Source organism: Helicoverpa zea, chromosome 7, assembly GCF_022581195.2.
Source record: "Helicoverpa zea isolate HzStark_Cry1AcR chromosome 7, ilHelZeax1.1, whole genome shotgun sequence".
Classification (NCBI taxonomy): Eukaryota; Metazoa; Arthropoda; class Insecta; order Lepidoptera; family Noctuidae; genus Helicoverpa; species Helicoverpa zea.
The window spans coordinates 7,968,347-7,994,123 of NC_061458.1; the positions used below are offsets into that span (position 1 = coordinate 7,968,347).

General features: G+C 35.5%; 1 protein-coding gene across 2 annotated transcripts; it reads right to left on the reverse strand.

The window, feature by feature from the left end:
* Positions 1 to 84: 84 nt before the first annotated feature.
* Positions 85 to 25,533, reverse strand: LOC124631699 (SH3 domain-containing kinase-binding protein 1). Of its 2 annotated transcripts, XM_047166248.1 has the most exons (16): positions 25,350 to 25,533; positions 23,004 to 23,184; positions 19,490 to 19,595; positions 18,804 to 18,936; positions 15,551 to 15,733; positions 11,616 to 11,745; positions 11,036 to 11,159; positions 10,228 to 10,331; positions 9,355 to 9,516; positions 8,733 to 8,818; positions 6,567 to 6,795; positions 6,275 to 6,383; positions 6,003 to 6,105; positions 5,368 to 5,789; positions 4,276 to 5,104; positions 85 to 2,155 (listed from the first exon to the last, which is right to left on the reverse strand). In XM_047166248.1, exons 1-15 carry the CDS (start codon positions 25,372 to 25,374, stop codon positions 4,952 to 4,954), a joined length of 2,250 nt encoding a protein of 749 aa, XP_047022204.1. In that variant the 5' UTR covers positions 25,375 to 25,533; the 3' UTR covers positions 85 to 2,155; positions 4,276 to 4,951. The 2 variants fall into 2 exon arrangements, with proteins under 2 accessions (XP_047022204.1, XP_047022205.1); XM_047166249.1 differs by lacking the exons at positions 23,004 to 23,184; positions 25,350 to 25,533 and adding an exon at positions 22,949 to 22,971.
* Between the last annotated feature and the right edge of the window lie 244 nt (positions 25,534 to 25,777).

A 25,777-nucleotide genomic window follows, 5' to 3' on the forward strand; every position in this document is an offset into this window, starting at 1 on the left:
TTTCCACTCGTCTTGTACGAGATAAGCCATAAGGGCGTCTCGAGGTTGCATGCAACCATCTTAAGTTTTTGAAAAAAAAAAAAATTTTATCCATAAACATAGTTTATTATTTAATTTTATTAATCATTATGAATTGTTTAAATTGTAGGAATGCATCGTCGGAAGTACAGCATACATAAAAATAAATTAAGTACTAAAAATTACATCAAAAATTGTCCTATATCATACAACGTTACCTACGGTTTATCATATAAACCTTTAAAATTATTGTTATGTACTTTTCACCAAGCTTGTATATACAACATTATAGGAATAACTAGTTATTAAGTATTTATATGTATTTACATAATTAATTAAATGCAATTACGATTGGCTGATTAACTGTTGTTACAAACGAAAACATAAGCTTGGTGAGTCTTTAGAAGCAATAGGAGTAAATAATACAACCGACATATTCATTCAAATACGGATTTGATAATTTACACAGTACTGACAAATTACTTTCGATTTGCAATCTCTTTAGTCATTAGTATATGTAAGTACTTTCACTAGTTTATACTGACGATCGTTGATCTGCTGCAAAACAGTATGTTTTTATTTTATTTGATTATCTTTTATGTATAATATGTTGTCGTAAAAATGCATTTTTTCTTAATCTGCAAATGGATATTAGTTCCGTCAATGCTAATCTCAATGACAAAGACGCCACGCTTAAAACGAATGTCACGTTTGCATCGACTGCGTGATCATTAATTACGTAAGTTTAGTAAATATACATCTGCAGTCTATAAAAATCTCAGGTACAACCCCGTAAAAATAATACAACACGAATCTCACGTTTTATTCACAAAGCTGCTTCTGAACGACTATAGTTCAAGCTTACTATTAAAATACGTGGCATTAATTTCAAAGTTACAATAACAACTATATCGCGGTGTTGGAACGTATAAGCAAGGAAAATTGCAATTTCAGTTTCATATAAATATGGATACAACAGTGACTTTATTATTTTTAAATATATTCAACAATCGGGGAAGTCTGATTTAATAAACCAATCAAATAAAAATCTATAAAATGCTTGTGTGACTCAATTTGTGCATTATTAAAGCCATTGAATGTTTTACAAAGTTAGTTTAAAACATACCGTTAGTTAGGCATCGTCTATCACATAGTAGCCTAAAACTACATCTTCTAAAATAATACTAAGCAATTATTATTAATAAACAACTATAGTAATCAGTTGCCATGATTCAAATTTTATTTTTATTATATCTATTTCGAATAAATTAATTGCCAAGACGAGGTATACATATATGGATGGCCAAACACAACCTGGGTTAAATTTTTCTCAAATAATAATTACATCTGAAATTAGTACCTATTATTCATTTTCAATACAATAATATTACAAAATCGATTTATAATTAATTCAGAAATAAATATGTATCGAGATATGTCTTACAAAAAGGTACACTCGGTGTCTAAATAAAACGTAAATAATCTCTGTACAAGTACAAAAATATATTAACTGTTACATAAAAATATTGATCTCGATAAATATAATATGTGTACATATTCTATTGTGTTAATGCCGTTCCAAATGAAGCTTTGGTTAATACAATGCGCCCTATAGCAGATCGAATCAATATTACGTACATTATTATTACTATACAAGTCAAAATGGAATGTGTTAATCACAAAATATTAGGCTGTCGTAATCTACTTGCATCACATGTTACATTATTTTGTATAACACATAAAAATACACTTTGCGTTACATTACCATAATATGCATCGATCAAATAAAATGGCACAAAATTTTGTTAACGTACATGACGCTACTATTATCTACTCTCACCAGACTAAAGCACTTAATTACATTGAAAATAACAAAAATACTCTAAACAACGCAATCAGCTACAACTTGAAATCGATACATCAATGAAAATAACAAAACAGGCAATAATATATAATTTTATTTCAGCACTGATAAAGAATATACAAATATTGAACAATTAAGGTACAAGTAGTTACCCTCTTCTGGTCTTGATTGTACATGATGTAAAAATTACTCTTAATATAATACTACTGTTGTTAGTGACCGTTAATTGGGGAGACATAACTAAACTGACTAAATAAGTACCTGGGTCACTAACTGCCACACTCAGAGTCATTTAATGGTTACTTAAGTGGCTCCTTAGTATAGATTTAAAAAAGCTCACTCTCAGAGACACTTAATGATCCGTTACCATCCCTTAATGACAATTAAAGTTAAGTACAGCAAAACCTTTACTTAACTTTCTAATGATTGATTTTGACATTTATGTTTAAGGTTATAAAAGTAAATAAAATATTTTAAAAAGTCTCAGGAATAGAAGTGTTTGAACAATAAAGTAAAGATGAGTGATTTGCTTGACTTTATTGATTTTGTAGACTATAGCAGAAGGTTTGGAGTAGTGGGGCCAAATAAGAAGCCCAGGAGGAGTAACATTAGAAGTCTATAGGAATATAAAAGGGTATTTTTCTATCAATGTTCAAGCAGTCACTGGGACAAACTTGGAATTTTATGATCTATAGTTCGGCCATTCAGAGAATGCGTTCCTGACACGTCGCGATTGAACTGACGACGTAATAACATTCATTGATTATTGATATAATAATGTTGTTTTAATGCTCCTCAATTGTTAAAACGGTAAACAACCAGCAAAAATATTTTTATCGTAACTGCAACGCCATTGCAAAGTTACGTCGTCAGTTCAATCGCGACGTGTCAGGAACGCATTCTCTGAATGGCCGAACTTTAGTAGCCCGTTGGCCTGGCAGTACCCATGATAGTTTTATTTATAACAGCAGTGCAAGTAAACAAAGACTGAATACTGGTGTGTTAAAAGGGATAATTTTAGGGGACAGCGGGTATGCAGTTAGCAATGTGCTACTGACACCGTTTTTATCACCAAATTCAACTGCACAAGAAAACTACAACAGAAGCCAAATAAAATATAATGTGGAATATTGTGGAAAGATGCTTTGGCATTTGGAAAAGAAGGTTTCCTTGTCTCCAACTTGGCATGGGCATTAAGATGGATACAGTTGTGGCTGTTATATGTGCTTGTGCGACACTGCATAATATTTCTTTACAGGTTGATGATTTGGTTCCAAAGAACTAGGAAACTCCTCATATTGAGAATGATGATGTTGTCCTGAGTGAAAGGCGTGAAAGCACAACCAACAGCAATGGATTTTTGGTGCGACAATCTATAGTTGATAGATTTTTCTCATAATATAATTTTTAATAAATAAAAATCCATAAAATAAGAGGAATACTTTTTTAATTGTTGAACAAGAGGCCAATTATGTAGTACAAAGTTTATTTGACTTCCTCGTTGATCTAGTGGTCGCAAGCGCGGCTGCTGTGCTTGAGGTCTCGGGTTCGATTCCCGGGTCGGGCCGAAATCGCTTTTTGGGTTTTCTTAAACTTTCACAAAGCAGCCCGTAGTCTGGAAGTTGGTGATTGATTCCTGATTGAACTCCTGTGTTATACTATCCCATGCTGCTTGTTTCTTGGCGACTGACTTGCCATCTGTTATTTAAGATTCCACGATTGGTCTCTTTTTAACTAATTGTGCTAACAAAGCTTTTTCGTCCGCCGTGAAATTAGCCACACGTTTGCGTGGTGCTCTTGTTCCTGAAGACTCCTAAAATGAAACAAGCACAAGTTAAATTCTTCAAATACATATGTGCAGCTGCTAATGTACATAGAAACGAAACTTACCATGATAATATGTTAAGATAAAGCTATTTATTTCAGAGCTTATCACACTTTTCCACACACTTTTCTTTCCTGTCGGTTAACGGAACAAGAATTTTAAATGTAACCTTGACACTGACAGTACAATATTGACAGTGATACCAGAAAAAAGTTTTCATGTACTTTATATCATTTACATGAAAATAGGTGTTTTTACGTAAAAACGATCCCGAAATTAACAAATTCTTATTTCTATTATTGATATACAAGGTTTTAATGTATTTAAATAACAGTTTTTGCTACTTAATAATTTCACATTTTAAGGTGCGGCTACACCTTTCGTTTATCGATAAGCATTATCAAAGACAATTTGACGATACTCTGCCCTACGGATACTTAAAGCTGTCATTAACTAATGAACCCTTAAATTTCGTCTCTGGGATGTATCGTTCATTAACAGATTTAATGATAATTAGTTAAGGATTCATTAAGACTAATTTAAGTATCCATTCTGAGTGTGGCAGTAAGCGAGCTTGTGAGCATCGCTAAAGTTAATGATAAACATCATTGTAAAATAATAATACATCATGAATGTTGTAAACTTACAAGTATGACTTACAAAAAATAAATCGCTATCTGAAGATAAAGCAGCCTAGTCGATAGGTCTTTGAAACTATAGCCGGTCGCGAACTGAACCTGAGCTTTCACGCGAACTATCACTCGACGAATAGCAAAGTCTCTCACGTTTAGGCCTAGCTACAAACACTGCACCATAACACCGTTAACGCGGTTTCGAAATAAACCCTGTCACAATCTCTTGAAACTTTTGATGAAAAATCAAGCACCAAATGGCCAGAATTTTGAATATCAAAAAATAGTTCCTGAAATGAATTTAGTATATATTTTTTTATAAAAAAATAAAATAAGTGACGAAAGAACAATAACGTGTATTGAAATTGAGTTTACAGTCTCGCTAAGTTACGTCAACCTACTTGTACTTGGTGTAATTTTAGACGCAACAACTTATAAATGCATATATAGTTTGAAGTTATAGTTTCAAGAATTATTTCCGCATTATCGAAACCGCGTCGGCCGGCACACAGAGCACTAACATGGCCGTAACTAGAAGTGCACATAGCTGGAGTATTCCCTGGTGACGGCGCGGCCGCGGGCGCAGTGCTCGGGCGACGGCCGCAGCGAGGGCTACACTTGCGTCACACAGTGAGCGAGTTTCTCTAACTCCGACTGCAGAGCTTGTCGCTTCTCACTCTCTTGACTCAGCTTCGCTTTCAAATCCTCGATGGCCGTGTTGAAAACTGTGTTTTGTACTTCTATGAGCTTTTCTAAGTTTGTTATCTGTGGAAGAATTTTTTGTTGTTAGTTGTTTTTTTTTTCAACAATACACTGAGTAAGAGTGGTATAGACTGTACTAAGGGGATACATAAAATTCTTGACATTTAGAATTACGGGTTGGTTTGTGTTTGCAATGTCTTTATTTAGTATGCAATAAAAGAAAAGCAAGTAGAAACAAAGTTGCAAAACCACAATCTGCTAAAATTAATTTGTTAAAGGCTTGGATATCGAACCAGATCTTTACAATCTCAAACATGATTACTCACCCTATTATTGAGCTGCGCAATCAAGGCATCGTTGGATTCCACTTTCTCCGTCTTGACGGAATGAAGTCGCCTTTCCAGCGTCCCCGCGCTGGGCTTGTCGCCGCTGGCGTTGGTCGTGGGAACTTTCTCTACTGACTTCTCTATTCTCTCAAGAGTGCTCGTTTTACTTATTTGTCTGGTGAGGGCCGCTATTTCTGGTTGCTTTTCAGGTATGATGGGCGATTTCTCTGGTTTGGCGGGTGATTTGTCTGGGATGATAGCAGTGAGCATGGTGGCGGCGAGGGGTGGTGACGTGGCGAGAGGAGGCTGCGTGGTGGGGGCCGGGGGCGGGGCGGCAGTGGGGGCGGCGGGGGGAGCAGTGGTGGGTGGGGGCGGCGCCGGCGGCTTCTTTATCTCGTCCAACATCGACATGATTGTTCGACCTAAACATTAAAGGAAAACTGTCTTAGGGACGATCCGTAAATAAACTAAGGGAAATTGATAAAACAACAAGCAAACAGACGTCTTACGACAATCGCTCGGTCTGAATTGAACCTTTCTTGACAACAGACAATCATATTCGTATTTCCAATAATATCATGTAATGTATCAAAACAGGCCCTTATGATAATATAATAACTAAAGCGAAGTCATACCTGCAGCGGTGGGTGACTGTACGGGCTTCACAGCGTGGGACTCCATGTCGCGCGGAGCCGGCGTCGCGTCCTTCTTCGAGTCCAACGAATGACGTACTTTTGTCTGGAATAATATCGACTTTATTAAATACATTGCGACATTAAGAGTAGTCAGAAGACAAAATTCAAATGACAGTCTTACTGAGGAGCATAATTCACAGCACTCACAGTAGACGTACAATGAACAGTTAAAACAAACTTATAAGACTATGAGTGTTAAATTATTGTAATACCTCCTCGAAACTCTCCATTATGGACATTCGACTGCTAATAGACGAGGTGCTCTTCGACATCTCCATAGAATGAGTTGATCTCTTTTCTTCTAGACCACAGTCTAGGATTCTGAAATTAATCATTTGGACTATAAGTTAACCCCGAAATAGTTAGGAAAAGTATTTCAAATCCAAATGTCAGGTATATAAAATACAAGTCTTCTGGAAAATACCAAACTTAACAATTTATGATAGAAGTTTTTTTTAAATCAAAAATGACTCAACAATCACACAGAAAAATTGAAAACCTTACCTGTCTGTGCTGCCACTTCCCGCCTTACTAGCGACGCCGACTTCGGGTCCCGACAGTCGGGTCTTCCCGTCTGCGATGAAACTGGTCTTCTTAGCTTGGTTTAATTTAAGCTCTTCCATCCACGGCGCCTTACGTTTCTCCCATTCACGGGCACGAGGCTTAATCTCCTCTGTAGTGTCTGGGGGGTGTTCGGTTCTCACTGCTTTCTCTGGTGGCTTTTCCGCTGGAACTAAAGTACAAAACATTTTATTAGTATAAATTCGACTCAGTTATGGTAACTGAAGCTAGTATTCTATGAAGTACCATCACATCGCCGAAGTTTTTCGTTTATCAGAGTGGCGAAACGCACCAATCTTCGGATTAAGGGTATATATTTCATTGCGCTAAATGTTTACTCGGGAGACGGGCGAAACCGCGGGAAACAGTTACAGAATTTACTAATAAATACTTTCTGATGAATCAAAGTCAAAGGTTTTTATTTCAAATACACAGGTTCTCACGAAACGTCCATATCTAGGTGCACGGTTCCAAGAAGTGAGCCTTATAAAGGAAAACTGGCAAGAAGCCCCATCGGCACTCTTTTGTTATTTTTTATAAATAAAAGTTGTTATCCTTTTGATGACTAATATTCATCAACTGTACCCCAGGTGACAATTATGTATTGATGTCTATTGTACGCATTGTTCAATTCGTATTGCATGGCGTGGGGCAAGGCCAAGGTTGACGGAGACAATCAAATATTAAGATGTCGGACTATCGAAGCGGAATCAAGCAGAACCATTGCTCTTGATTAAGAGGACGAATTGGAATTTTTGGCGCCAAGGATCTCAATTTTTCTCAGTAAATACAAAACGGATCAAAATACAACTTGGTTACCTGAAAGTTCATGATATAAACCTTATTTTGTTAGACGTAGAAACATGATTAGGTAACTTTTGTAACAGAGAAAAATATATCAAACATACCTCTTTTTAAAAAGAGATTCACATATTATGGGCGAACGGGACCGATTTAAGCCTCCTAACTTTTTTAGTAGTTGAGTATATACATACTCTTTAAAATTGTAGAAGGAATTTTTATCAAATTATCATTTCTAAATAATAAAATTACAAAACCATTTTGTCGCTTACGACTTTTAGTTATAAGCTAGCGCGCGTATTGTTATCCTCGCCCCGCTCAGACGCTCCGACCCCTTTTGGCGCCTTAGATGCGCGTGCCGGTTATGGAATTATTGTTGACCAATTCGTCGCCTTAAAAACTTTAAACACGACACTTGTAAAAAAAACTTTAAAAAGTTTATTCAAATAAGCCTGTTAAATAAACACTTTTTGAAACGTCAGAATCAAAAGACAGCCTCCATAACGCCCATCCTTCACCACTTCCTATGTGTTTTGCTTTTTGCAAGTTTTGTAAGTTTTCCTTTGTTTTATAAAACAAAGTCACTTTTTCTGTCCCTATATCCTATCCCTTATCTCTTTGAATTTGAACTCTTAAACCTTAAAAACAACCGATTTACATACATTTTTTTATCAGATAGTGTTTCAAGAGGAAGGTTTATATGTTTTTACATACGTACATAAAATAGTGGGGAAATACTGTTATCCCGTGCGAAGCCGGGCCGGGGCGCTAGTATTTTAACTTCCCTATTACAAATTGCAATGGACATACCTATGTATATACCATCTATAGTTTAGTACTTTTAAGGAAAATACTACGGAAAACTATGAATACCAAATAGGACACATTCCAATAGATAATGTAGGTCAAATAGCATTCCATTCATAAAAGCTAGATAAGTGGTCATGCTTTATACGTGTTGGGTGGCAAGAAATCGGTCAAAGGATACACTTATCTTAGGTTAGGCGTTACATTGATTTATTGTGGTCAAATGTTATAAGTAATTATTATATAGGTTTAGGGTATAAGTTCAGTCGTGATATCGTGAAAGATATGGAATTATATAGAAAAGGTTTTTAACTTTGTATTCCAGGAATAATTACAATTTATGACTGCAATTTTATCATTGGATGACTGATCAAATACCGCGTAATCGGCTAACGATTGTCGATGATCGTTATTTATAATGTCGGATATCGATTAATTGGGGTTCTATCGGTAATTATAAAATGTATTTTCATTCAATATGTAGTTTATTAGTAAACATACCTTCGTGTCCGTTGCTCAGTCCTATTTGCTGCGGCGTGTCTTCACGAAGCGCTTGACTGGGCGGCCGGCGCCGGGGTGCTTTTACTCTGTAACATCAAATTACATTCGTTCATATTAATATATGGTAAAAAAAAACGATCATCCGAATTGTGAACCCTCCTTTTTGGGGACATCGGTTGAGAAGTTCACCAATCAATATCTATGTATAGCTATGTAGTGTATATTGTGCATTTATGTTTCATTTAGGGTGCGTCTACACGGTGCATGTAGCTGGAGCATGTGAACATGCGCAAGTGACAAGTGACAAGAGCACGCGGGTGGGTATTTTGCTTTGGTACATACGCGAGTCACTGGACTTGCACGTTTTTAAATTGCATATTACCTGCGCATGTACCTCAATATGAGCAAGCTACTTGCACCGTGTGGATGCACCCTTAAGATAGTTCGGTTTGAAAATAATGACACACTACATGAATTAGACGAGTCATCTGATAACAGTAGGATCAAAATTCCTGAGATTTTTATCATTGGAATAAATAATTTTAACGGGACAAAAAAACTTTTTCGTCTAAATCATTTTTAAATTTGTTATCTTAGTAAAGTTTTCTTAGGTTATTCATACCTGCCAGCCCTAGGATCGTTGAGCAAGGAATTCCTCTCGACATGGTCGAAGGTGTTGGTATTAGTGTTAATATTAGCGCGACTGGCAGCGGCGCCGTCGGGCCGGTCCCACTCGCCACCGCTGCTGCTCCCACTAGATACCGTCGTTGATGATGATTTCTCTCTGAAAACAAACATTATTTTTTGTGTAAGAAGACTTTTTATAAATGTTGTTTTAAGGGTGCGTCTACACGGTGCATGTAGCTGGAGCAAGTTAACATGAGCAAGTGACAAGAGGACGCGAGTGGGTATTTTGTTTTGGTACATGCGCGAGTCACTGGATGCGCATGTTTTTAAAATGCATGTAACCCGCGCCTGTGCCTCAACATGCGCAAGCTACTTGTGCCGTGTGGATGCACCCTTATTACTAGGGCCCGGTTCCATTGGTTAACACGTGTCAGTTAGCTATCTGCTAATTAACGCTATCTGCCAGATAAAGGCTGCTTAATGCCTTCTGCTGGATATTGCTATCCGAGACTTCATCAGTAACCGATGACACTGGCGACAAGTCAAGCAAGAATTTATAATCATGGTGTTTTGTTGCATTAACTGGCTTTTCCTTTCACAATGACGAGTTAAGCTTTCGTGCGTGATGCGGGAAGTTTTTTGTGAACAAACATGTGACTTCATGTTATTATGATGTACATTGAACAAGCTTTAAAATCCATGATCTTGGTTTTTTATAATTTATATTCGTGTTTAAAAATAAAATATAGTAGGCCTGGGCCAAATCCAATAGGCCATATAAATAGATAGATCAAATCACGTCAACTACCACGCAAATATTGTAATTTTAATTACAAATGCTCAAGGTTAACACAAATCAATAACTTACTTCTCAGTGGATGATAGCATTTTATTCTTAAGCCCACTAAATAAACTGCCGACGCCTGAAGCAGGAGTGGGGCTCTTTTTCAATGGCACTGGAGGTTTTTTCACCTGAAATACATTAAAACAAAATATTTTTATATTAATTTCAAATATTATTTGTTTTTATTATAAAAAGAAACCGACAATGATACGTATGCGATGTTATCTCAAAATATACAAGGATATGCACTTTTAACAAATCAAACTAATTCAGATTAGAATCGGCTACAGTTTACTAATTGCATTGTTTTCTTCAGTAATATTCAGTAGCTATTTTGAATTGGGCATTAAGTATTTTGGATAATAATTTGGCTTTAGGATCATGATTAAATAATTATCATTAACTTACACAATATTTCTTCAAGTATTGATATTACTAAACAAAGTGAGGAAATACTGAAGCTATTTATGCAGAGATTGCAGCTGACCTTTTCCTAATCTAGAGTATTTGAATGAATGTATTTAGAACAAATGTAGGTAGATTTCTATATCCAATCTATCTCTGTTTTGCGATTAGAGATCGCATTTTGAGACTACGTCTAATCTTAAGATAAGGGGTGCCTTTAACGTAGTCACTTAGTTTGTAAGCTTTTTTGCCCCTGGTTGGAGGCCTTAACTTCTAGGTATCCACAGGGACATGACCGGTTAAGCACTCAACAGCGTTCTAGGCTGAACTGCGAGATGCCATACACAAAAAAAAACTAATCTTAAAACAACGGATAGGTTATAAAAATCCACAGATACTCTACAATAGTGACGTTAAATATCCTCACCTGTTCCAAAGACCCATCATTCACCGTCTCGCTGTGAATAATCTTTTCCGATTCACTCTTGTTTGTGTGCGTGATAGTACTGTTTGTGCTCGTCTCCTTACTAACTGTGTTTTCCTTGTGTACGCTGAAACGTAAAAAAGTCGTAAAGAAACTTATGAACACCTTAAACGTCGTGTTTTACGATGAATACTTTATGAGTATGTTTGGCAGATCCGTTAGAGTTCGACCTAAATTAGTGTATTCGAAAGTCTTAGGGCCAAAATTTGATCATCAGTGACAGAATAAAACCTGTAGAAAGTGATAAGCTTGGCTGCATAATTAGCGCTTTAAACATACAGATAATAATAATATTCAATTTAGGACCGTTCTACGTCTTTTCAAGATAATAGAAAATAAGGTGTAGGAACCAAAATATAGGTCTTTAGTATTTTGTGCATTACAAATACTATTTATAACTTGAATATTTCACCTTAATTTGCATTCTGCCATAAACGGCTTGACTATACTCATAATAGCTAACAGAAAATATCTGCATCCATTAATATTCTCTCTCACAGTGTGTAGGTAGTAAAGCAAATACCTGATTTTAGAAGTGGTGAGTTCCTTGACGGAGGCTGTTTTCTCAGAGTATTTGTTCAAGATGGGGTAGACAGCATTCGTAGTCTTCGCCGGCGGTCGGTCCGGCTTTTTCTCTTCCAATTCATTTGATACTGCAAACAATAAAGCATATCTTAGTATCTTTTGTTGATTTCTTAAGCTTTTTATCTTAGATCTTTATCATTTTTTTTTTCAGTCAAATTATGTATAAGTTTTCCATTATACTCAATGTTATGAAACAAATCGGCAATATAAATATACAATGGTTATCGCAAAGCAATATTCGTGTAAACTTACATATTTTAGAAAATATTGTTTGCTCAGTTGAAAACATCTTTCTAAACTGCAGCATAATAATCCAGCAATGACAACAATTTTAGTCTCCTTTATCCAAAAAGGAGTAAAATCATAAATGCGCGCGAATGTCAGGTAAACACTTCATTATCATAGGAGCTCCTTTCAAAATACAAGAAAGAACACTTAGGAACACACTCCCTTACAACTTAACAAACATTCTAACAAAACTGTAAACAAACTCGATTCACACTCGAAAACCATTTCAGAGAATCACAAAAGCGAGGCAATTAATTGAACGGAGTGCAATATTAGTGTTACACCGACGCGAAAAGTGAGGCAACTAGTTATAAAAAGACAGTGTCGAGACACACCGTGCTGAGGCAAGTTACGCAAAATCACGACTCGGCTCGCAACCTTCATGAGAAATGTCAATAGCAGAACACTGAACAGCGAATACTAGAGTGGGCGGACTGTTTACCAACAGGCTGAGAATGTATTAGTGCGCTCACGACGCCAACGATACTCCGCGCGATGCTTAATGGATCTATGTTATTGTTTATAAGGCAAACCGTATCGTAAACGTTATGTGGTCGCTGTTAGTATAGGCGAAGTCTTAAGATTTCAAGGTTGCTTTTCGTTGTGCTAGTTGCCTTATCATTGTAAATATATGCGCATGCGACAAAATGGTTTATAACATACAATTTAATGCCTCGGATAACTAACCGATAAACTATTTTTTTTAGGTCCAATCACAATTTAACAGTGGACAGTGCAACTGGACGGATGTGGGCAACTTACATTGTTTTATTGTCAAATTAAAAGCCTTATGAGATGTTTCTATTAACCATGAACTCAATAACAACATTTTTGAATTCTTCTCCATATTTTATACATAAATAGTATGATAGTTACGATAGGCATAAATTAGAGGAACCAGCGCTTCTTGCAAACGACTGCTTTCCAGTGAGTGATGCATAGTTTACGTCATATGAGATTAAATTAATACGTATGTATGAATTTGTAGCCGGACTTAATGCTAACCTTGTCATACATTAGAGTGTTTGGTACATTTAAATCTTGCAAATATCTCGAGCTTTGCTAATTAGAATATCAAACTGCCTACTGATGTGATAGTTTATGTAGTTATATACGCAGTAACTCTGTCAATTTGCCTATCAGGTTTTCGTGTTTCCTTGTGTGAACAAAAGATGATAGGTACTTTGCGAGGAATTATTCATGTCTACACATTCGCGCATATTTTTAACTTTATTATCAAAAACATCTTACCTCTCTAAATTCAATTGTTTCAGTAAAAGCGTGAACAGTATGAGCGCTGCAAAAATTTCAGAACTAACCTTGATACTTGACAGTCTAGTTTAAAACGCCCTCGTATTATTTTAGTATCGCCCAGAGTTTTAGCACAAACTGTTCTTCTTGATTCAAAATCACCTATTGACTGATCATTATAACAAAACCCGTTTCAAGTTAATCATCAACAATCAACATAGTACATATAAGTTGTTTAGGAGACTGAGTACAACAAACTATAAATAATCTCAAGGTAGGTGTGGCGATTACATCAGTTATCTGTCATTGTACTGATATACAACGAAGAAGAAGTTACCTACTAAGTAGCCCGAGACCATACACTTGATTTTTTTGTATGAGTCATATATTAATTTTGCAAATGAATAAAGTGATAAACAGTTTCATCAGTGAATTCTTTGCTTGGGATGTCTTTGATTAACGAGCGGATTTAATGAAATAGGCAATAAAGTGCAATCTGTGTAATGTGTCTGATGATGATGACACAACGCAATGTCGTCACTTAATTGACTAAAGTTTCGCATGCATGGCCCAATATGGCAGGTTATTTTACAAGACATTAATCATCAAAGAATTTTGTGAGATTTTTTCAGAAGAAGATTGGTTAACCCGGTTTTAGATATTTTCAAGGTGTAGCAAAGCATTTTCACATTTGTCCATTTTCGGCTAAAGTTACATTTCATATTCGTGGCATGAATAGTAACAAATTCCATTAAAATACCTAAGCATTGTTTTGTTCTTTTAGATGAACAACCATGGTATTGGTAGAGCAGCGTTCTGGAGCAGTGAATTGTATTAGTGCCACATGTTGTATATTTTTGTACAAAATGTAAACACAAATCTCTCCATTAACCAAGGCCGTATTTGTAGTATCTAAATTACCACTAAAGAATCCTTCGGACGTTTGAAACGAATGTTATCAAGTGATCTATAATAACTACGATATTTGATCGAAATGACTTTTGATAAGATAATTATCATAACAATATGTTTTGTCACATGCAAAATTACGCTTTAGCTATTCATCATACCTATGTATTTATAAGTCTAGTCAGTACCTGATAATATAATTAATTGCATCCGTATTAAAATTCATTAATATACCTACAAGCGAACAGTTTACAATATAATGTATGCAAATCTTCAATATACTGCACATATTGTGATACGCTTTACTATACATATTTAAGATATGGGTACCCATAACTCCGCAGGGGAACAATACCATAACACTAATGCGCAGATTCGTATTCAAGACGTTATGGACATGATGCAATCAACTATATTTACAACTGTAATTCTACTGATGAGCGGAAATAATTGAGAGCACAGAAAAATCCGTAACTAATTCTACCAAAGGCATGCATTATATTATTTTTAACAGTTATTTATATTACAGGTATTAAACATAGATTTCGTAGTAATACAGTAGGCCTTGTGTCGTCAATTTAAATTAAATTGAGCAAGCTTGTTTTTCACGCCTCGAATTTATTTGAAGTTAGAATTCGCTCTTCTCGAAAAATATGCTTTAAATAATTAAATCCACTTAGATGGACTGGTTATCAGATTTTAGAGCTTCTGAGTACCCGTAAAGACTGCCAAAAATGGTCAAATGAAAGCAGGGACCTACAGTTTACCGTGCTTTCCGAAGCTCTGAATAAAGTGGACGGTAATATCAACATTCAATTGTTGTTACGTTATTTATTGTTCTAGGCTTTACAATAAAGGTACATGTACGCAAAAGGTCATGTCGATTTCCTCGAGGAAACAACACAAAATGTTAAACAGAGGAATACCGGAAATTTTGTTGTTTAGCTAATAAATACGAACGTTAACTTCGAAAACAGTAGACCCAAGCCCACGCTAGATAATGTCGTGATTTACTCGTATATTTTTTGGTTGTTATTTTTACAACTGTGTAAGGGAAAACGCTTACTAAATTCCAGTTCTTTATCTCCTAAAAGTTTGTTGTAATAAGGATACTTAGGTACCTACAATGTATTTGGGGCTTATCCATTACCATTTACGATGTTATCAGACTATCTCAAAATTCCCTCTTTGTAATACACTAGCTGTCGCGGATTCCCAGGTGGGTTTTAGGAATTTTTCATAGTATAGTTAGGTATAGATACATCCACTAAGCCTGTCGGTCCTGCGCTCGTTGTTTTTCCTATCATGTTCGCTTGCAGTCCTATTAGGTAAGAGGGTACCTACATCTTCATCTATAATTCGCTTGTCAAGTTACTATAATATAGACCCTTTGATAGTATTAATAATATCCTGTTAACGTTTTACCTGCAGGCAGCAGTTGCACGAAGTTGTCAGGAAACAGTCCGACTCGACCGTTGAGTTCGCCGCGCCACCAGCCGCGGTCCGGCGCCTCCTTCGACACTATGGTCACTATGTCACCTTCCGATAGCGTCAGTTCATCCTCATTTACAGCCTGATACGGGAATAACACCCGACATAGCTCTTTCACTGTGAACAAATAAAGACCATTATTGCATATCACAAACGACTAATGAGGCATGAGGATGTTGTCAACCTTCAAAAAGTTAAACGTTTATTTTTCATCTACAGTAGTGGATTTAAAAGACATCATTTATTGACCTTAAGAAATGTCTGCATTTAACACATCCGGGTTTCTATGAGCTCATTCACTTCACTTACAAAGTTTGAGAGATCAAAGGCGCTCGAAAACCAGGATACAGTTCAACAAAGACGTCTTATTCATCACACACACAATAGTTTCATTTGTTCGCGATAATCACTTTTTTAAATTTATCATTTTCTGATAACATAAACAAAAAGGGCTTTGACCTATAAAAACAATGGCATTCAACATACCTTCATGAAAAACCAATACAATAAAAGTACATTACTAATAAAAAATACGGTTTTTCACAAGCTAATTTAAACACATCCTGAAATTATCGCCAACGGAAGACACAGTCAGTCACTAAAATGATAACCAGTGCTTCCCCTACAAAGTTGTCATCACTTTTATTAACGCAAATATACTAACAATGTATCAATAAGACTGTGTGACAAACGAGCTTCCTACAAGTATATATGTACATACTTCGGTTTATGAACATGAGTCAGATCCTATGAAAAAAATATCAACCAGTAATAGAGCATGAATACCATAAATAACTGACTGCATTGTAGACTTCTAATCTAAATATGAGATTGTGAGAATAAATTAAGACTTCATTTACAGTTATTAGAACAGGAAGAAAAGTACCTATAAGTAGTAAACGATATACTGCACGACCGTCAATTCGGCTTTACAAAGGGTAGGTCCACTACGGACGCAAGTGCGCGGTTAGTCACTCAGATTTTGGAAGCCTGGGAGAGTTCGCAGGATGCCGTCGGTATTTTCTGTGATCTCTCCAAGGCGTTTGATTGTGTGGACCACGATACACTCATTTCTAAGCTGAGACACTACGGCATTCGTGGAAAATCTCTTGAACTTGTCCGGTCTTATTTATCCAACAGACAGCAAAAAGTGGATGTCTGCGGCTCAACATCTTCGGGGACAGTTGTAAAAATGGGCGTGCCTCAAGGCTCTATACTGGGTCCATTTCTGTTCCTAGTTTATATAAATGACCTTCCATTTGTGTTGTCTGATATTTCGGATGTTATTTTGTTTGCGGACGACACTTCCCTTGTCTTTAAAGTTAAGCGTAAGAACCCCAATGTTAGTCACATTAATGAAAGCCTAGAAATTCTCTCCAAATGGTTCGCAGCCAACAATTTATTATTAAACGCTTCCAAGACTAAATGTCTTAAGTTCTGTTTGCCTAACGTCACTGCGGTTGAAACAAATATAATGCTCGATAAGAGCAAATTAGAGTTAATTAACAGTACAGTATTTCTGGGCATTACCATTGACAGTAAATTGCAATGGGGTCCCCATATATCCTCCCTATCAGGGCGACTTGGTTCTGCTGCTTTTGCAGTCAGAAAAATCAGACAACTGACCGATGTAGCTACGGCCAGGCTTGTATACTTCGCCTATTTCCATTGCGTGATGTCATATGGCATTTTGCTATGGGGGGCAGCGGCTGATGTCCAATCAATTTTTGTTTTGCAAAAAAGGGCGATCCGAGCGATCTATGGCATGGGCTCTCGCGAATCTCTTAGAGAATTCTTTAAGGAAATTAATATACTTACTTTACCTTCCTTGTATATTTTTGAAAATATTATGTTTGTTCGCAAAAACATCCATAAATTCACAGTTAAAAGTGACATTCACCAGATAAATACACGTAACAAACATAAATTAGTGGTTCCCAAGTTTAGGCTAACAAAAACAAATAAGTCGTTCTTAGGGAATTGTGTACGTTTTTATAACAAGCTACCTAAATGTATCCTTGATCTCACTGATAAAAAGTTTAAGAATGTAGTTAAAAACATTTTGATTAAAAAGGCGTATTATAAAATTCAGGAATACATTAATGACAGTGATGCCTGGCGTTAAATTAATATTGTTTTTTCTTTTTCTCTGCACATGTGGCTTCCCCGGCGACCGGGACACGGGAGTGCCTCCGCCCAGACCAGCCAAGCCCAAGCCAGCAAGACCCCAAATTGCATTATATAATAACTTGGTTACCCAATATATTTTTACTTTGAATTGTATAAATTATTTTTCGAGTAACGATTGCACTAAAATTATTTTGTATAATTTATTAATACATTTTTAGCTCAATTTGGATTGTATAACATTCTCAGGACTAGATAGAAAACTGTATGTTTGTAATTATTTTTATTTTCTTTTAAAAAGAGTGTCCATGGAGTTTCTTGCCGGTTCTTCTCCATGAGACCAACTCTTTGGAACCGTGCACCTAACTTTGACGTTTCGAAAGAGCTTTCATAGGCCTATTTGAAATAAAAAATTTTGAGTTTGAGTTTGAGTTTGAGTAGTTGATGAAAAAAAACTTATTTTTTATACAATTTCGCCTGAGGTTTTTATTGCGAATATTTATTTGTGTTCCTATTTATAGACGTTTAGTAGATAATAATGAGTTAAACAATTAAGACTAATTAGTACAACTGGATGTCAACAGCATTATTGGTATGAACTCTAATATTAATGTAGGTCATAAAACTAACAGAATATTCAAGGTGAATGACGCATTATTATATACACTGCAATGTTTGCCACTTCCTCATTGGAGCAGCCACTAAAAGGGGCTTAGAGTGGCAAAAAATCGCTCGATATTCCCAAAAGAATAATAAGATAATTATATAGCCTTAATGATTTTTAAGCATCATTCATAAGACAAGGCAACTTTATTAATAAGTACAAGCAAAAAAAAAATACATACCTCAGTACTAAAATCATAAGGAGGATTTTTTGATTATTTATATCCTAAAGGCTCCTAAATAACAGATTTGAAATATTCTTTCATTGTTGGAAAGCTATACTAATGCTATACTTTAAATACTATCCCCAGCTGACATTAACTAATTATATCTGGGTACGGGAAGTAGTTTCCACGGGACGCGGTAAAAACCGTGTGTATCTATATAATGAACTTACCAGGTTTAGGCGGGAGCGCTGGTGCCGGCTCGAAGGGCGGCGCTGGCTGCGGCGGGTCCAGCATTACCACGAAGTTTGAGGGAAACACCCCTACGCGACCCTGACGGCGGCCTTGCCACCAACCCTCCTCTACCTGTACAATGAAAAAGTATATTATTGTTATATAAAAAAAAGCGAGTAAAAGACGATTTACGAAAGAATAAAATGATGGGAAAATAATTCTGCCACCTTCTCAATCGGACATGAGGATATTCACGAAAGACGTTTTATCGAAGTACTTTTTTAAAACACTTGACATATGGTGTGAAGCAACTAATTGCTAGGATTGTAATCTTCAGATAAAACACAAAAACATGTAACAAAAAAGTGCAACTGTCTGTTTTGTGATACTTTCGAAAGAGGACTGCCAACTTAGCACCTAAAGTTAATTGACAGTTAATTAGAAAACGATTACCAGTTGTTGGTTCAAGTTGACTCATATTAAAATGATTCCATTAACTTAGTAATTCACCGTTAGTCCCATTTCGTAGTTTTATAGCTTTATGATAATACCGAAATTGATATGAACACGACATAGATGGATCATCAGTTGCCAAGCTAGGAAAGCCCAAAATCCAACTAGCAATAGGTATTGAGGTTCCTCACTCTACAACTAAAAAACCTTTAAAAAAATTATAATCTGTTACCTCTCCAAGAACTTCGAGGACGTCACCGACGCACAAAGGAAGTTCATCCGGATTCGCTGGCTGGTAGCTGAACACCGCCCGACATCGGCCCTGCACGCCCGTCGGTCTACATACAAAAAACTTGACCATTACTAACACATAACATTTGTACATTTGAGTAGGCACTTAAGGTAAACAATGGTTTAAAAAAAATGGCTAAAATCAATGTAAATATTATAAATAACAATTAGGTACTCAATCAATTGAAACATTATTTCAAGCAGTAGTTTATTTTTTAGATATGTATTTGTTTTCTATCAAGATTGTTTACCTTTAGGTCCTTTAGTTAAGTGCATACTCAAATGATTACATACATATTAAATGCTTAACAAAGTGTGAAACACAATTTACAAATTCCCAACACTAGTTTTGATGTTGCGTGCTGAATGTGGTGCCTTGACTGAACATGTGAAATTGACGCCAATTAACGGAAGCTCAGATGGGAATCTGGATAATATGTAAATTATTGTTTCATTTCTGTGGTACAATCGGAGGAGAATAAAAAATACTTTTAGTTCGATTTATATTTTCCCGGTTGCCCGAATGCCCGCTTTAACTGCAAATTTTGATGAAATGCCAAAAATATGACATAAATATGATACGATTACATCAGGACACTATTATTTTTTTTTAATGTTTGTATCCTCATATGAAAACTTTAGCAGGTTTTTCTGTTATCTAACGAAAGTTCCTCGATGCAAAAAATTGCAGGATTTGCAATAAATTGTCATAACGAGTCTACGACTAAACATACACCGTATATCTATGTACGAGTATATTTTATTATCAATAGATACGTGGGCAGTGTTGACCAATATCTATAAAATATGAAACGATGTCGCTAAAGCACGTACCTTTTTAATTTTCCACTTAATATTGCCAATATAATAACACTAGAAGATATTGTAGCTAAAACTCTAAGACAGACCAAATATATCAGTAAGGGCCACACACACAACAAACACTGACTAGCGGTCCGCGCGTCTTATCGCGCTATCCAAACTGATTAGATAGTACGTACACTCATTATTCTACTAATCGAAAATATAATTTTAAAGACATATCAAATCGTTTTACAATGAACGGTTGCGGTTATACAACGATTGACTTTCTCTGCGAGTGACCGTCAACTCAGACGGATGTCGATCCGTATTAAAAACAACAACATTGAAGTTACACTGAGACCTCTACGAAACTTTAAAACCATACTGCTAACTAAACACTTTGTAATATAATCATTCTTTAAGAGAATGACATCACTGATTGTGTTAGCAAGTGTATGACTAAAATGGAATAACTTTGTGTGTGTACGACTTACGAGTAACTCGGCATAGAAAATGGCTTTGTCATCAATACAAGTTTTTAAGTTTTTCTATACAATTGATTACTGAGCGATAAAATTATAGTGCCTGCTTTACGATGCCACGTTTTTGATGTATTATAGACTATTTAATTACGGAGTAGCGGCTATTAATATCCGAATAGGGAGAACATAACACTATCGTCCATAGATAGTTAATGCCGGTTTGTATTTCAGTTTGGTCTAACATTCGCTCCTGGTTGTACCTACTCTGCCGTGCTACCGAAAAAGGGCACAACTAACATTTTTTGTCAAAATGAGTTATATACATATTCGGAATCAGGAAAAAAAGGCCTATCTGCCTGATTTTTTGTGGATTTTTAGCTGCAAAATAAACAGAGATAGCATAAGCTTAAAGGGCACAACTACATCACTTTTTAAGTTTTATTACAATAAAAAGGCATATTGTATGATGTGACTTTTATTTTACCTTTTTACTATCGATATATTTAATGGAACGAACATTTTGGCAATTAATGTAGAAAGAAAAGTCACAACTGGCAGTTATGCCCTTTCTATTTACCCCTACGCTAATAAATGTTATATAAAAAAGGCACATCGGCGTAATGAATTCATTCTAATATTTTCTGCACCTATATATTCATTTAAAAAAATTACAATGAAAAGACACAATTAAGAAAATATGCCTTTTCATCGTAAATTTTACTAAAAATTTAACATTGAAAAGGCATATTTGGTTATATGTGCCTTTTCAACATAATATTGCTCCTTTCTTGTTATTTTTTATGTTAAGTTAAAAAGAATTATGCTAATTATTAAATATATCCATTTAAATTAAAATATAATATTGCTATCGTTGTGTACATACCAAAAAAACTCAATTTTTTACATTTTAACAATTTCGAAAAACACATTTTAAACGTGTTTTTTTTAACAAAATTCAAAAAATATTTTAAACTCGATTTTCTCAACATTTGTAAAATGTTAGTTGTGCCTTTCTTAATAACGACGGCAGATATGATGAGTAAGCTGATAAGACTGCATTACGATATCATTAAATAATGTGAATTCGGTTCCAATTTATAAATTAATAACAAAAAAAAACACAAAAATAGTAAGCAAATGCGCTAACAAAAATACTAGAATGAAAATTAATAATACATAATGTGTGTCAGTGAACTAGCCATCAGAATTCCCATGGTAATTTTATGTTGTGTCGTATGGCACAGAAACCTGTTCCTTATTGTAGGAACTGTGCGCTTAGCTAGATATTGCTGGGTACCGGCCGGTGTTCAAATACGCTATAGTTCGGCCATTCAGAGAATGCGTTCCTGACACGTCGCGATTGAACTGACGACGTAACTTTGCAATGGCGTTGCAGTTACGATAAAAATATTTTTGCTGGTTGTTTACCGTTTTAACAATTGAGGAGCATTAAAACAACATTATTATATCAATAATCAATGAATGTAGTTACGTCGTCAGTTCAATCGCGACGTGTCAGGAACGCATTCTCTGAATGGCCGAACTATAACTGTAAACTGGTGTGACCTTAGCATCAATCTCTACACTTGGTATTGAACTTTGACATGCACATTGTTCTATTTGACCCAGTTTGTAGAAAACCTTATCATTTAGGCTAAAAAAGCTAATATTGTAAAGATACAAATCAAAGAAACAAATCGTAGTAGAACATTTGGTTAAAATTACATATTAATCGACTAACCGGCTGTTCCTATAACGCTTTAAGTTAAAGGCAGAGCAGTTGTTTAGATAGTTTGAGAGAGAAGATATGAAATTGATGTGCAACAGTTGATGCATCTAAGTAAATACTTTCGATACTGAATCATCATGGCAACAAATACGATGACGTAAAGATTAACTACGGTTACGGCCCCTCAAAAGAGTCTAACTTCCTGATTGTTACATCTGAGCTTGATTCTAGTTTGGATTTATCAACCGTGGAGCTCAAGATGTTTATCGATGTCACAAAAGTGTTTCTGGAAGAGACTATTATTTAAATAATCCAAATGTCGTGTATACCACATTCAGAAAGCAAATTCATTCACATTCATTTGTCGATGAACGTTCTCACTCACCACTTCTTAGATCCTGATGATCATGATCTGAACACTGGAAAGATGTTATTCTCACCTTGCACTGGCGTGTTCGAGGACTGACACAAAGTTATCAGGGAACATTCCGCGGCGGCCACGTAGCTCACCTCGCCACCAGCCGCCGGGAAGCCGCTCTACGTCACGGATGACGTCACCAGGCCTTACTGACAGCTCGTCAGACTCTGACGCGTCGTATGGATAGTTCACCATACACGATACTGCAACAATACAAATTAATAGTTTATAATCAATGACTACTTAGTCTTTATTTGTACAGGTTTTGTTGAGAAGCTTCAGTAAAAAAATGTATGCACAAAACACAACCAAGTCATGCGTCAAATGGGCAATTTCAGAAAAAGAAACATTATTTGGCACATCGTAAAAATATTCTGATGATGATCCAGACCAACCAATTTCGGCCACAGCAACTGCTTGTACGCCGCAGTGATATTAATTATTTTATTGGTGGTATGCTTGCATGTGCCTGCAGTACCCAATCTTCTTTGAGAAGGTCTGCTCACATCAAGAGAATGTAAGAACATTATGACGTATATGAATTGCACTTAGTCCGCAACTAATATCATTGTATCAAAATTAAGTCATTTATTCAAATTAGGCTGCAAAACAGCACTTTTCGAATGTAAGATATTTACAAAAGACAGCCCCCCAAATGCCCACCCTTCACCACTTCCTATGTGTTGTTGCTGGGAAGAAGTGGCGCAACAAACTCCCCAGCAACTATCTATCAACACAATCAAAATTACAAAATATCTGAACACTAAACTCTCTCAAGAAAGTTATTGAGCCCCCATTAATCTGATGACAATCATTTTGGTGTTATATTGATGAAGCAAAAAGGCGACATTCAGTTTTCATTGTGAGATGTTTACAAACCATACAACTTATATAATATTCAATTACTTATTATAATAGGTAATTAAATAAATTATATAGTAAGCCCCACAAAACTGTTGTAATGGTTTGACAGTGCGGTCAAAGTGTCTCTAGAAAAACTTTTTAACTTGAATTCCTAAATGGTTAAAGAAATATGTACAAGAAAAACCCAATAGCCCTTTATCTAACCTAAAACCTCAAGCTGAGTCAGACTTGCAACCATTGGAATGAGGCAGTAATGATTTTAAAACTTATTGTTTGTTATTACTATTATAGCACATATAGTTATCAGCAAGGATATTGGGTTCTCGGCAGAAGAGTGGGGATCGTGTTGCGCACTGTACACATAAGGCAATAAACCAATAAATCGCTTCTGCGCAGGTGAAGGTCATGGCTCGATATCCGTGCCGATAACTATACAGTTCATCAAGAATTATTGGATTTAAACTAACTTGTCACTGTCTTACAGCAAATTATACCACCACTACAATAATATGTAAATAAGAATGTCGTACCATTAATTAAATAAATACATGCTCACTGCAATAAGCATTATACTACATTTTTTTTTCTTTAGAGAGCTTTAGAAAAAAAAACAATATAACATGAAAACAAAATATAATATGAAATCCGTTTATGCAGGAGTTGCTTTATTTTCTGCTATCCACACTTACTTAAACAAATAAGATAACAGATAAGAACACAACCCAGTGGCAGAATATAAAGCAAAGAAGGAAACATACCATCAGTTTAACAAAAGTTAACATATACAAAATCATTGCAAAAAAGAACATGCATGTTTAATTATCCAACATTACATTCTATTATTTACAATATTACTATTAAAACCCAGTAAGCTCATATGCACCATGCATCAATCATATAATTTATTTTTTTTTATTTGAAGGAATCTCAACTTTAAGGACTTTGAAAGTATTATTGTTTATGAGATTATCATTTCATAACATAACCTATTTACCTGAAGCTATGGATAAATTAAGAATTTGCAAATAGGACCCAAGAAACTAATTTGATAACAAAAGTAATAATAATAAATAATCAAAGTATCTAACCCAACATGTTGTACAGTGGCACGTCGCGCCTGGCTTATTAGTATTTAACATGCACACATCACAATGCCAACAAAGTGAGTCATACACAAGCTCAGGAACACTCAAGGAGAAGAGCAACAGTTGAATTAATCAAGAATACTATCAGATTTCAATGTTTCAATACGTCTTCACGCCAAATTTTAAGCGATAAGAAAGTCGTCAAAACCTGATAAGCTCATTTTCGTCGTGTGACGCCCGAAACGGCAACATATCTTATGTTTTAATGATATCGCTTACATTTGCAAAAATACTGAAGACTTATCATAAATATCAGTTTAGGGCAACATACGTCAGCCAAATTCATGTCGCAAGTCTTGCAAGTTACAGTTATTCATACACAAACAAGACTAGACCTTTCCGAGTGGCAATGTACTCACCCTTCTGATTTGCATTTGTCTCCATTTCGAACACTATGAACACATCACATTATCACAAAAACACTTTTATTTAAACAAACTATAGCACATGTTTTGTATATATTTCAACAAATAGTCCGTATTATTTAACAAGAATTAGGACAAACAAGCGTGCAGGAGAAATTTATTTCACTGTTTTTGATTAACGTCAAACTTTTTTTTTTACTACGCGCAGTGATGTGATTTCTTTATTTGCAACACGAGGCTTTTGAGTTTCAGATATAAAAAAATGGTATTTATCGTTGCGTTGAAACGTAATAATAATATGCAGAATACCAACTAAACACACTACTACACTGTCAGTAACCAGTCCGATAGGGCTCCATGAAAATAAATTATAGTACCTAGTTATTTTAATAGCATGTCTCCGTACACTTGCCAAAATAGCA